General features: G+C 43.5%; 1 protein-coding gene across 1 annotated transcript in view; it reads left to right on the top strand.

The window, feature by feature from the left end:
• CD38 (CD38 molecule) overlaps positions 1-11,857 on the top strand; it is a 36,147-nt gene extending 24,290 nt beyond the window's left edge. The window contains exons 3-8 of the mRNA XM_004579347.4: positions 1,751-1,886; positions 4,785-4,870; positions 7,950-8,023; positions 9,469-9,561; positions 9,813-9,899; positions 11,520-11,857. Of these exons, the coding sequence (XP_004579404.2) occupies positions 1,751-1,886; positions 4,785-4,870; positions 7,950-8,023; positions 9,469-9,561; positions 9,813-9,899; positions 11,520-11,583 (540 nt within the window). The 3' untranslated portion in view covers positions 11,584-11,857. The remainder of the gene's footprint in view (positions 1-1,750; positions 1,887-4,784; positions 4,871-7,949; positions 8,024-9,468; positions 9,562-9,812; positions 9,900-11,519) is intronic.
• Positions 11,858-12,387: the final 530 nt, after the last annotated feature.

The following is a 12,387-nucleotide window of genomic DNA, read 5'->3' as shown; positions in this document are numbered from 1 at the left end:
GACACACAATGTTGGGAGACATCATATTACTGAATTTTTATTGGGGTGAAGAAAGAGGAAAAATCTGAACATTGAAATGTGAATGTGATCTCAGTGACAGAGTTTGTGGGGCTATTGGGAAACCATGATTGAGGCTATCTGGAGATAGAGGCAGGGAGAAGGGACAAACGGAGACATGGCAAAAGGAAGGAAGAATTGGCCAACATTCAGGCAAAATAAGTTAAATATGAAACCCGACTCACACATGCAGAAACAAACAACCTAACCTTGTATAATTACAAAACTTTCTCTGACCCGACAGCAACAATAATCATCATAACAGAAGTTTGCATTTAAGGACTACTTTATTTTGCTGCAAAAGACTCTTACAGTCTTAGATCTTAGAACCATCCTGAGGAATAGGCAGGTCAAGTGTCAGCATCCCTTTTCCCGTGAGTAAATGAGGCCTGGTCAGTTTGAGTGACCAGTGCCTGGGCTTGAGAGCATCCTGAGAGGCAGATGGCACAAGCCTTGTAGCCAGGCTGTGATTATTGAGAGAAGGTCTAACCCTAGAGTGTGTCTCCTTCAAAGTCTGAGTTGAAGGCAAACACTCTGTATGCCCCAGGTTATCTTTGGGAAGCTTCTAAATCATCTTCAAATTTCAGCTTTCATCCTGTATGAGTGACTATGTGATGGACCTTGTGCTAGGCAATTTACTTGATTTACTTTCCCTAGTATACATTGAGTTCATTATTATCATTTTACAAGTGTGGAAAGGGAGGCCTTAGTAATGCTTTGATTGCCCAATATCAAATAGCTAATAAGTGATGGTACTGGGCTGCAACAAACAGTGTGACTCCGGAGTCCAGGATTAAAGCTGTTACCCACCTATCGATCAAATTTAGGGGACTGAATATGACTCTGAAAATTGACAGTGCACCTGTGAGTGGAATGCTCAGAATCCTGACCTGTATTTGTTCTTTCTCTCTTTCTCTTTCTGCTTTTCATTTTCCATCTGTAGAGGTAGAGAAAATTGGGGGAAGGTGGAAGGGGTTGTAGAGCTCTTTAAATATCAAAATGCACTATTCTAGAGCATGAAACATTTTTTCTGAAAAAGGTTTTTAGAAAACCTTTTTTACTGGCAACTTAAGGATTATTGGAATGTGTTAACACCGCTTCCCAATGTGGCTTGATCCCATGTTAAACCTAAGATTTGGCCAATGGGGCTGTGGCCTAGTGGCTAAAGTCCTCACCTTGCATGCACCGAGATTTGTGGGCACCAGTTTGTGCTCTGGCTGCTCCACTTCTCTTCCAGCTTCCTGCCTGTGGCTTGGGAAGGCAGTAGAGGACACACTGCACCTGCGTGGGAGACCCAGAAGAAGCATCTGGTTCCTGGCTCCAGATCAGTTCAGCTCTGGCCAGTGTAAACACTTGGGGAGTGAACCAGCAGATGGAAGATCTTTCTTTCTGTCTCTCCTTCTTTTGTAAATCTTACCTTCCTATAAAAATAAATAAATCTTAGAAAAAATTGACCAAGGATTGGCAGACTTTTTGAACTACAACCCAGAGTAATAAGTTCATTTTACATTGTGACTGCAAACACGCACACACGCACTCTCCATCTCTCCCCATCTCTCACACAGAAAGCCATCATAAGCACACCAATTTTTGTTTTATACTGGTGTTTTCTTTCTTTACAAGTGTTTCGATTTATTTCTTGACCTACTAACTAACCTGATCTTGATAACAGAGTGTGTTTATTCTTTGTTAGAGCCTCTTCTGGAGTGGATCCAAACAGCTGGCCCACCAGTACACAGGGATCCAGAAGGAGATGTTCACTCTAGAGGACACATTGCTGGGCTACATGGGTGATGGCCTCACGTGGTGTGGAGACCCCAGAACTTCTGGTGAGTGTTGGGGCCCCGTGCGATGGCCAGCAATGAATGGGGTGAGAGAGCTCCAAGCACTGTGTGGGCCCTGGAAAGTCAGTGTGGTGGAAGGAGCAATGGATACTCACCCCGATTCCCCTTTGGCTTTATAACAGTGGAGGCAAGGGGAAAACAGTGTTCCCGAACACATTCCTTGTTCTCTTTGAAAAAGGACTTTGGAATTTGCTCTGACAACAACATCCAATGCTGTGTTGACTAGAAGAAAGATGGTGAGCTTTCTTGTCTTGGGTCAGATCTTAGAGGAAAAATGTTGACTCGTTAGTACAGGGTGTAATGCTAGCGGTGAGTTTCTCATATGTAGGTCTTATTGTCTTGAGGTGCCTTCTTTCAATATTTGATTTCTTGGAAGCTTTTCTTTTTTATCACAAAAGGAGGCTGAAGATTTCCAGCTACTATTTCTGTATTTTATAAGATGAGTACATGATTTTTTGCCTTTCATTCTGTTAGTGTGACATCTCACACTTACTGATTGGAATTTATCAGACAGTCCTGCATTTCAAGGACAAATCCATTTGATCATGGCAGATGATCCTATAATATGCTGCTAAATTAACTTGGCTAATAATTTGTTGAGGATTTTTGGATCAATGTTCATCAGTGATTTTGTTCTTATTCATCATCATCATCGTCATCACCAATATTTTTGCTTCCAATTTAAATCGTTTCCCAATACAGGAGAAAATATTGATGAAACAAAAAAGCAGCTTAACTGTTGATGATCCTGTGAGGCCACTTATAAAACACTGATGAAACTATGAGTTTCCTTAGAAATCTCATGGAATGGCTTGACTCTGTCATTCACCCTCCTCCTCTTCCATTACCTACCTATTTTTCTTTTTCTCAATACTTATTTGAAAGGGAGAGTACAGAGTGAGAAGAGGTTGAAGAATAAAGAGAGGGGAAAAAAAAGACAAGCCTCTCATCCACGAATTCATTCTTCAAATGGCCACAATGGACAGATCTGGGCCGGACTGAAGTTAGGAACCAGGAACTCCATCCTCATCTCCTACATGGATGGCAGGGCCCAAAGAAGAGGGAGCATCTTCCACTGCCTTCCCAGGGTTTGCCTGAGCAGGAAAGGACTCAAACTGAATCTCTGGTATGGGATGCTGATGTCATGGCTGGTGGCTTAGTGCATGATACATAGTGTTGGCCCCATTAATCTCCTTCTCACTTGCTGCGCCAATATTTGTTCTAAAACCATTACAGCAGCCTCCTAGCTGTGCGCCTTTGTACACTCTCACTCTGCTTGAAGCATCTTTCTCTGCCTTGTCTGTGCGAAGACACCAAGGCATCCTTCCAAACAGATCCAACATCAGCCTTCCATATTGGTTTCACACAATCTGCACTCCTACCCCCACCATCTGTCAATATTTTTGTGGTCTGTTTGATAACACTAAATTATATGCTTTCTGAGGGCAGGACTCCCATCTATTCCATCTGCCTACCCCCAGATTATAACACTCAGCAAATGTGTACTTCTGCCCACAGTGGCATGAATTGGCTTGAAGTGTGAAGCTATGTACAATTGAAAGAAAATAAGAAATGAGACACATAGGATAAACTGTAAAAGTGAGGTGGCTGGAGTGAAGCCCCTTTATCTAAGGAGGAAGGTTGACTCACAAGGCTCACCACCTCAGCCTTTTATTGACCTGCTCGGGGAGTCAAATTACAATAATTGATGTGGCACAAATATATGCCCTATATCGATATTAGCAGCCGATTCTTGATGATCAGGTAGCAACAACATGGCCCAAGTACGGAAGTTAGTATGTGACCATCTCAAGGACATCTTTAAAGCACAAGTCCTGTGGTCTTGGATCTTTGCCCAGCTATGGACTCTTGCCCACAGGCCTGAATCTTGGTCTTGGACTTTTGCCTACTCATGGACCATTGCCCACAGAGTTTGACTTCATTCTCCAGCAACAGCAGTTTGTGAGCTAAAGATTCCATGCTGTTATTATTATCATTAATATTATTTTTTACAACTACCTGTGGCAGTGTACATTTATACAGATCCTTGGAAGAAGTGACACAGAAAATTCAGGGGTGGGTGTTTGCCCAGGGGTTGTCACTGCTTGAGGCATTCACATCCCATATGGAGCATCTGGTTGAATCATGAATCTTCAGCCTTCAGTCCAACTTTCTGCTACTGAGCACGCTGGGAGGCAGAAGTGATGACTCACACTTGAATCCCTGCAATCTACACAGAAGACCCAAACTGAGATCTGGGCCCATGGCTTTGACCTGTCTTAGCCTGGCTGCTACAGTATTTGAGGCATGAATCATGGGTGGAAGATTTTTTTCTGTCTCTCCCTGTCTCTGTTTCTCTTTGCCTTCCAAATAAAGTAAAAATAAAAGTTAAAGGGAAATACATGTTCAAAAGGTCTTCATGATTTATGACTACTGAGGTTGTCCCAATGGATGAATGTGAAAAGACTTGAGGCCATCTGACCCTAAGGGCACAGGGATTTAAGGAGGTGGGAGGAAAACTGTCAACAGGAGAAAGCTGTTCAGAAGCAAAAGAAGTTGTTGGTGAGAGTGACTCTGGAGGGTGCAGTTTAATCTGCTTCTTCCGGGGCTCAGGGGCAAGGATGGAAGATTGTCTCTGTTGGGTGAACTTTTGTTATCATTTCCCAGAAGAATGACTCAAGGCCTGTCACTGTCTTCCCATCTGGGATCCACAGGGTAAGGACTTGGAAGGGATTCAAGGGACTCTTAGTTAAATTGGGTTGAGATGCATCCATCTGTATTCTCCTGCTTGGCAATGAAGCAACTGGAAAATTGAATAACCCTGGAAGACCGGACCTTATTAATGCTTTCCTTTCCATTTTGTTCTAAAAACATGTTTTTCAGAAATAAAGTATGAATCTTGCCCACGTCGGAATGAAAAGTGCAACAGTACCGCTACTTACGTATTCTGGAATGTGGTTTCACAGAAGGTGCGTCCCAAGCCGTGGGATTCCAGTTATTGCACTTAGTGCCTGTAGGGTCACACGTCCTTGAAGGAGTGTAGGTGCAGGACTCTTTCCTGAGGAAAACGTTGAGAAGCACATCGTGGAGTTTCTCACATTTGACTTTGGGCATTCATGGAGTGTCTGTGGGTTCCAGTTGAAGAACCTGTGTCCTTGTGCATCCTTTGGCTTTGGCTGCTAGAAAGCTAGGACTTGGTCTAATTTTGGATACAGGTCATGTTTTGGTCTCTGGGTTAGTTATAATAACCCACATGTACGGGTCACTTACTATGCACAGGCACTGTCTGTAGATCATTACCTGACCTAAAGACTTTCCCGTTCACAGGAACGATATGAAATAATTATGATATGTGTTATGCTTATTTTATAGATGACAAAATGGAGGTGCAGGGAAACAAGACATTGACCAAGTATACACAATTAGGAAACAGCAGATCTGGGAGTTTACTCCAAACTCCGGGGCTCCAGTTCTAGAACCTGGGCACAGCAGAGGTGTGCAACACTCCCTAAATCCTTCCTACTTCCCAATGGGTAGCAGGAGGAACTATATACCTGCATGCTAGAGCTGAAGAAACCAAAGCTCAGTGGGAAAGACTCATCTAAGGTCACTGTGCTAACAAGTAGCTATGCCAGGGCCTTGTGGATGCCTGTTGGTTCTGTCTTTTAAATGGCTCATTTGATTGCCTAATGGCATGCTCTTCAACTTGATTGTGTTGTTGTTGTTTGCATCTGCTCTTTAAGTGGCACATTTGATCTTCTTTAAGTTCCTTTTGGTGTCTACCTAAGCCCCCTTTCACTGTAAAGGTTTCGGGAAAATTGGTATGCCAGAGAAAGGATATAGCCCTAGAGTGGAAATAAAAAGTCCATCTTTAAATTTGGGGAGATCCCTTAGTGATTCTGAACTTTAGCTTCCCCACTTGTCAAATTGGACATCAAGACATGTTTGTTCCATAGGGTGAATGCAGTGTTTACATAAGATGCCACTAACTATTAAGTAATTCAGAATCCATCTATTTGACACATATTTTCACGTACCTATTCTGTGTTGTGAGGTCAGTGGGCCTATTTAGTTTCTATTTGTTTGTTTACCACCTTTTTTGACAGTGGCTCCTGTTTATTTTATCACTCTGATATGTTTTAGGGTGGTGCAATTGCTATAAACTTTTAAGGCCAAGTAATATTTTACATGCACCAAACACCTAATTGTGACCCTCACCCCTCATCCCTAATTCTAAAAGTACAATGGAGGATGTGAGTGAATGCTCACTGCTGCTGTGAATTAATTTGGCCCATCTACCTTAATCTTTGCCAAATGTTCATGGCTGGATATACAAGGACCTTTCTGATAATAGGAGCAGTGCTGCCTGGTAGTTCGAATCCCAGTCTCACCTCCTTGCTTCCAAGTGATGTAATCTTGAGGCAAAGTAACTCAATACCTACCTGTAAGAGCTGTTAAGAATTTTAGTTCGTGGGGTCCTAGCTTGGTATCTGTAAGCTTTTTTTTTTGCATTAGCAATTGTGAGAAATAATGGCCATGGTTCTCTTACGTCCTTCGTTAACCTTGGTGGGAATTCAGATGCAGCATTTGATTTCACAATCCAGTTTCCGGATCCTTCAGTGGTGTCGCCACCATCTACAGAAGGAAGGTCAGATTCCTTCGCAAGGCATTCACAGCCCTGCATGAACTGAGTTGTTGAAACCATGTGGCTCTTTTAAGCCCCTAGAACTTTATCTTTTGGGGCCTTTGTGCCCTTCATGATTCTTTCCTGCTCGTTTTCACAGAGTACTGAACTTCTTGCTTCCGCTTTACTCCTGCCTTCCCTCCCTCTTTTCCTTCCATGAATTTTTATTGGGCAGATGTTCATTCATTTTTATGGTAATACATATTCAATTCCATCCAATCCACTCTGTCACATGTGCCAAAGTGTGAGGCCCGCAGGGAATAAAGGTAAATGGAACAGTCAGGATCACGGTTCTCGCAGTTCTTTGTATTGGTAGTTAAATGGACAGCAGGTTCATGCCTGCAATGCAAACTGGCTAGATAATGTAAGGGCACTTGGATGCTGTGAGGGCTCAGGTCAGTGGGATTCAAGGAACTGGATAGGAGACCTGTGTTCGCTGTCCTGCAGTGATGGACTTGGTGCATGGAGCCTATGACACGCGTGGGCTACTGTGTTGGTGAGATAGCCCAAGTTTATTAGTGACTTCAGGCTTTTATAGACTGAGGCTCACGTAGGATAAGGGAAAAGGTATTGAGGAGCTTATGTAGTTCCCATAAAGCTTTCTACGGACCCATCAATTGTTTCTATGCACTTGTTTGAAACTCTCTTTTTGTTTTGTATATCCAATCAATCGTCCTCATTCAAATAATATCCAATCAGTTGTTCTAATACAAATGATAGCCAATCAATCGTCATCGTATGTTTGCTGTCCTACAAATCACAATGTCCTTCTACAGACCTGAACAATTTTTGTTTTGCTTATTTTGTTCTCAGTAATGCTTAGTGAATGCTTCAGATAAATGTTTGCATCAGGAGAAATAAACTCTTTACTCATCTTACTCGTTTGGTCACTCAGCTGTCCCCACCCCCACTTCTCTTTGTGCCTTTCCGGACCTGTATGTTACCTTTTCTCTCCTGGTTTCCCCCTTCCATGATGTTATGTTTTCCTAGACCCCTAAGTTGCTCGTTATGCTCACTGAATGAAGTATGTCTAACAGGGCAAGACAATAGTACATTACTTTCACCTTTCTCCTCAGACTTCAGACTTCTGAGCTTCTGATTTTAGCAATCCTGCAGATGGTGGCTCTGATATTCACAGTTCAAACCTTTGCAGGATGGAGTAAACTCTGTCCAGCACTCTGACATGAACTGGAAAAACCAGTTGACTTGGAATGGAATAAGTAGAACTAGCACTCTTATAATCCAACTCTACACGATATCCCTTCTCTCACCAGCCATCTAGTAAGCATTGTGTTGGATGGAGCTTTGGGGGCATGGTGATTGGGTTTGCATCCTGAGGAATGGTGGACTTTTTTTTCCCCAAGTTTGCAGAATCTGCCTGTGGTACGGTCTACGTGATGCTCAACGGATCCAGAGACACTCCATTTAGCAAAAACAGGTACTCATTTTTTATAATCTATTCACAAAGATTATTATGACTCCCAATGCACACTCAATCCCTAGAAGAAACATACTTATCATATTTCAGGTTAGTCCAGAGGATTTGGCTGAGAGTTATTAAAAGCTAAAGCCCTTATTAAAAGCTAGAACATTCATTTCCCCTGAAGAGATAGTTATTTCAATGTCAGTGCTTTTGTCTGATTTCTTCTTTGCATAAAATCTCAATGGCTCTAAAGGCCATCACACTGCATCCACCTGTTGCTCCTGACTTTTTGAGACCCAGTGTAATTTTCTAAACTTTCTTTTCTGTTACACTCCACCCTGCCTGTTTACTCCTCTGTTCAAACCATTTCCCCGTATATCTCGCCCTCCATTCTCGCTTCTGCCTGGTTGAACCCTCACTGTCCCTGAAGATCTGACCTGACTTTGAACTCCCTGAGCAGTGTAAATCCTAATGTTGCGGTAAAGGCACTGTTGGGAACCCCAGGAACTTCTCTGGGCTCTTGAACTCCTGATCTCTTTGTGGGAGATTACCAGCGGGGGATTGCGCAGTGCCTGTGCACATGGCTGAGAGGAAATGGTGATCTGAAGATTAACTGAGACAATGCATGAAAAATGCTGAATTCTGTGCCTAATAAGGAAGGCACTAAAAAAATCCGTTGCTTAATCCACACCCAAGGGGCATCATGACACATCCGTGTTGGCCTTCTCAGACGTCTTTCTGTGTTTAAGTCCCCTGCCTCTTTGTTCTCATTTTTTGACCTTTGTTCTTTTTCTCCAGCTGAGGAGGCATGTGTCAATCTATCTGGGCAGTTTTGGTACCCCAAATTTAATTTTCTGTTTCTCCTCTTTACATACTTAATTTCACAAAGAAAAATTTATCCTATGATCTTTTTTTGACTCCAAACTTAAAGGGTGTTTTTGGGTGACAATATTAAAATTAAAGGAATTGGTCTAGAATCTGGGATCCAGGTACCTGCAGCAGAAGGAACAGCCGTAGGGCTGAACAGGGAAGAGTCTAGGAGTGGAATTGGGAGAGACCACCAGTGTCTTCCACAGCAAAACTTGCATGTTACTGAGCACATAAATTGTCTGGGGATTGTTCACTTGTACATTAATCCAACAGGTGGCTGAGGGCTGAGGGTCTGCAGCTCTAACCCTTTTTAGGAGCTCTGTAATATGCCGATCTAAGAACCACTTTCTGAGCAGCAAGTAATTTTAAAGATCAGCTTCAATGTACAGAGTGATGATTTTACTTTGAGATTCTTGTTCACTGAGTGCCACCTGGTGCAAGAAGATATGTCTCTGCAACGTGAATCCTAAGTTATTTCCAAAGGATGGGTTTTAATAGAGACAACCTGCCCACTGGTTTTTCATAAAGGGTTTGGGTAACTTCAGATTTAGGTTGGGGGTTGACGGTGTTCTTGCTCTCTTCTGTTGTAGCACTTTTGGAAGGGTAGAAGTCTTCAATTTGCGACCAGAGAAGGTTCATACGCTTCAGGCCTGGGTGATGCATAATGTGGAAGGAGTTTCCAGGTATGCCTTACACACTTCCAGGGATGCACAGGGCTATTGTGTGAATCAGTCACAGGATGCTTCGTGAAGCATTCTCTGGCTCAGAAGGCAATTTAGCCCATCCCAACAACCTCTCATTTTATGTCTGATCTGGGAGCTCTCAGGTGCACCTCTGCTTCAGCTCGCCATCCCGAGGCTGCTGGGGAACAGAAACCATGACTGGAGAAGTGTTGAGAGAGCTGGTTGCTTTGATATTTCTCTTTTCTCCCCAGGGACTCATGCTCAGGATCCTCCATCCGTGAGTTGCAATCCATTGTGCAACAGAGGAAGATTTCATTTGAATGCCACAATGACTACAGGTAATAGGTTTCTGAGTGGAGAAATGACTATCTTGTCCTGTGTAGACTTTTGCTCCACTGTTGATCTTCTGTGAGCTGGGAGGGCCACGTAGGCCCTTCTTGGGCATTGGTGGTGTTCTCAGATCAGACCTATGGTGATATCTGTCCCTACCCCGCCATGATTGCATGGCCACTCTTGTCCCACCTTCCCCTGCCTCTCTGCCAGCCCCGGGGACTTGCCGATGAAGCTGGCCCAGCCTGTGAGGAGATCCTTCCCGGTTTGGCCTATGGCCTACAGGCCTGCGTGGCTTCAAGAGTGCAGGACCATGCAAATTGGTGCATAGGAAAAAGACGCTCATGAACGTAAAAGCTGAAGTGCCAGGATAGTTTTCCTGTTCCCGCTGCATCAATACTTTTTCTCACCAGCCCCATCACCAAGGCAGAACGATAGTTTCAAGAGACTTTCTCGTTGCTTTTTGTTTCCCCATTAGTCAGCTGGCTCCTGTCTGGGGAACTTCCAGGAGATCACATCAGCCTTTTGCAGTAGGCACCTGGGAGAACACACAAAGCAAAGGAACAACTGTGAAAGAAGCCTCATAATTATCTGACCAGCCTGTGTGTGCTTAGCATGGAGACAGCTGAATACCAGAATCCCAGGAAGATGAGACTCATTCGCAACATGCTTGTGTCTTTTGTCTCTTAATAATGATTTCCCCTTTTCTCATGAATAGCCAGAAATCCTTTTCGTTAAAACTCATATGTGCCGACTCCAGGTTCCAGGTGGGCTCACCTGTTCTTGTCTGGAAAGAATGTATAGGTGTAGCTTCTACAAGGGCTTGAACAGACAGTGGTCCATGTAAGAAGCCAGCCATTTGTACACCACCACCAGCCACTGAGAGCACCAGATCATGTGACCTTAGACGTGGAGAGCATATTGACTCTGTCCAACCATGATGCCATAACGTAGTCAACATGGTCCTTTGAATCTTCGGACTCACAAGGCCTCTTGTTTTTAAGAGTTGTGTTGCTCTGAAGGACTGCCCGGTTTCTGGGAAAGCTCAAAGTAAATTCCATAGATGTAGACAAAGTCCAGAGTTGAAATCTCTCTATCCCAGACATGCCTTCTGATCAAGTAAACTTTTATCCAGATGTTTTAGTGTGAATATTGAATAAGTAAGCAGAAAGGTAGGTATATTGGCATAGACTAAGCCTAACAATCCCAGTCCTCCCCATTTAGAGGCAAATACTACTGACATTTGTCTATATATTCTGAAGAATTTTCCTGTCTTTCCTATCCGCTTCTGCTCTCCCTTCCTCACCAGCTGGCATTGGTAATCACGTCTATGACATCAGAGCCACACATTTCTCTTTTCACTCCTATGGTAGTACTACCCAGCATCCCTTCTCAGTATCTGCGTCTATGATTTTATAAGTGAAATGAAATGAAATCAGGCCACACTTGAGTTTTTGTTCCTGGAATAGATCTTTCTTGGTGGTGTTGCTATCAGAGCGAACTTTGTGTGGATGCTTGGTAGGCCGTGCACACTCTCATTACTAATAAAAGGGTTATGTTCACTGGCAAATTGATCTACTGATTCACCATACTGCACCTTGACTTCTGCTTTTGCTTTCTTTTCGCAGGCCTGCCAGGTTTATTCAGTGTGTTAAACAGCCGTCGCATCTGACGTGCAAAGCTCTGTTGTGAGCCCGCAGCCATGGGAGTTGCAGATCCTTGGCCACCTGTACACACCAGCATGCCCAACACCTGATGTTCCCACCTGTGCACACACCTGCCCAACACCTGTGCTCCAGTGGAAGATCTTCTGTCCCATCCATCAGCCAGCTCCTGTGTGGGACAGGCCCTCCGTCGTGATGTCACCACTAGAGATGGAAATCCTTTTCCTCCAAGGCTTGGCATAACACTTATTGTAATCTATAGACTTTCAGAAACATCATTGTATGAATTTAGAATGGAATTTTATATTGTTATTTCATATGATGCTGGAAACACTCTTTTTTATTGAAAACAACCACACCAAACCTGCCTTGGTACATTGGACACATGGAGAAAGATAGGTGCTAAGATTCTGAGAAAATGCTTCATTTCCAAACAAACAAGCTGGTCTCATATTTTTACACCCTTCCTGCAAGTGGCAAACTATAAATGCTGTGGTTTTGAGGAGTATTGGGACTATCTCATGGAAAAATTATTTTATAGGGCGTTTGTGTAGGATGTTTTACCTTTAACCCTCCGTAGGGTGCTGTGAGCTTGGTATTATTTTAACCCACTTGCGAAGGTGAGAAGATGGGAGCTTAGAACGGTTCCATAATTTAGTAAATTTGTGTGTCCAGCATCAGGGTGGAAACTGGAACACACTTGGGTTCCTCCAGCTCCGAAGCAGCCGTGCTTTCTCTTTCCAGGCTCAGGAATGTGAACTTTCTGTATGGCTTCTAAGCAGATACTTTGCCCCTCCTGCACCGCTCCCTCTGTTTCTGCTCAAGGTGCTGT

The sequence above is a fragment of the Ochotona princeps genome, chromosome 11 (assembly GCF_030435755.1).
Source record: "Ochotona princeps isolate mOchPri1 chromosome 11, mOchPri1.hap1, whole genome shotgun sequence".
Taxonomy (NCBI): domain Eukaryota; kingdom Metazoa; phylum Chordata; class Mammalia; order Lagomorpha; family Ochotonidae; genus Ochotona; species Ochotona princeps.
Note: the sequence above shows the minus strand (reverse complement) of the source record. Positions and strands in the feature narration are given on the sequence as shown.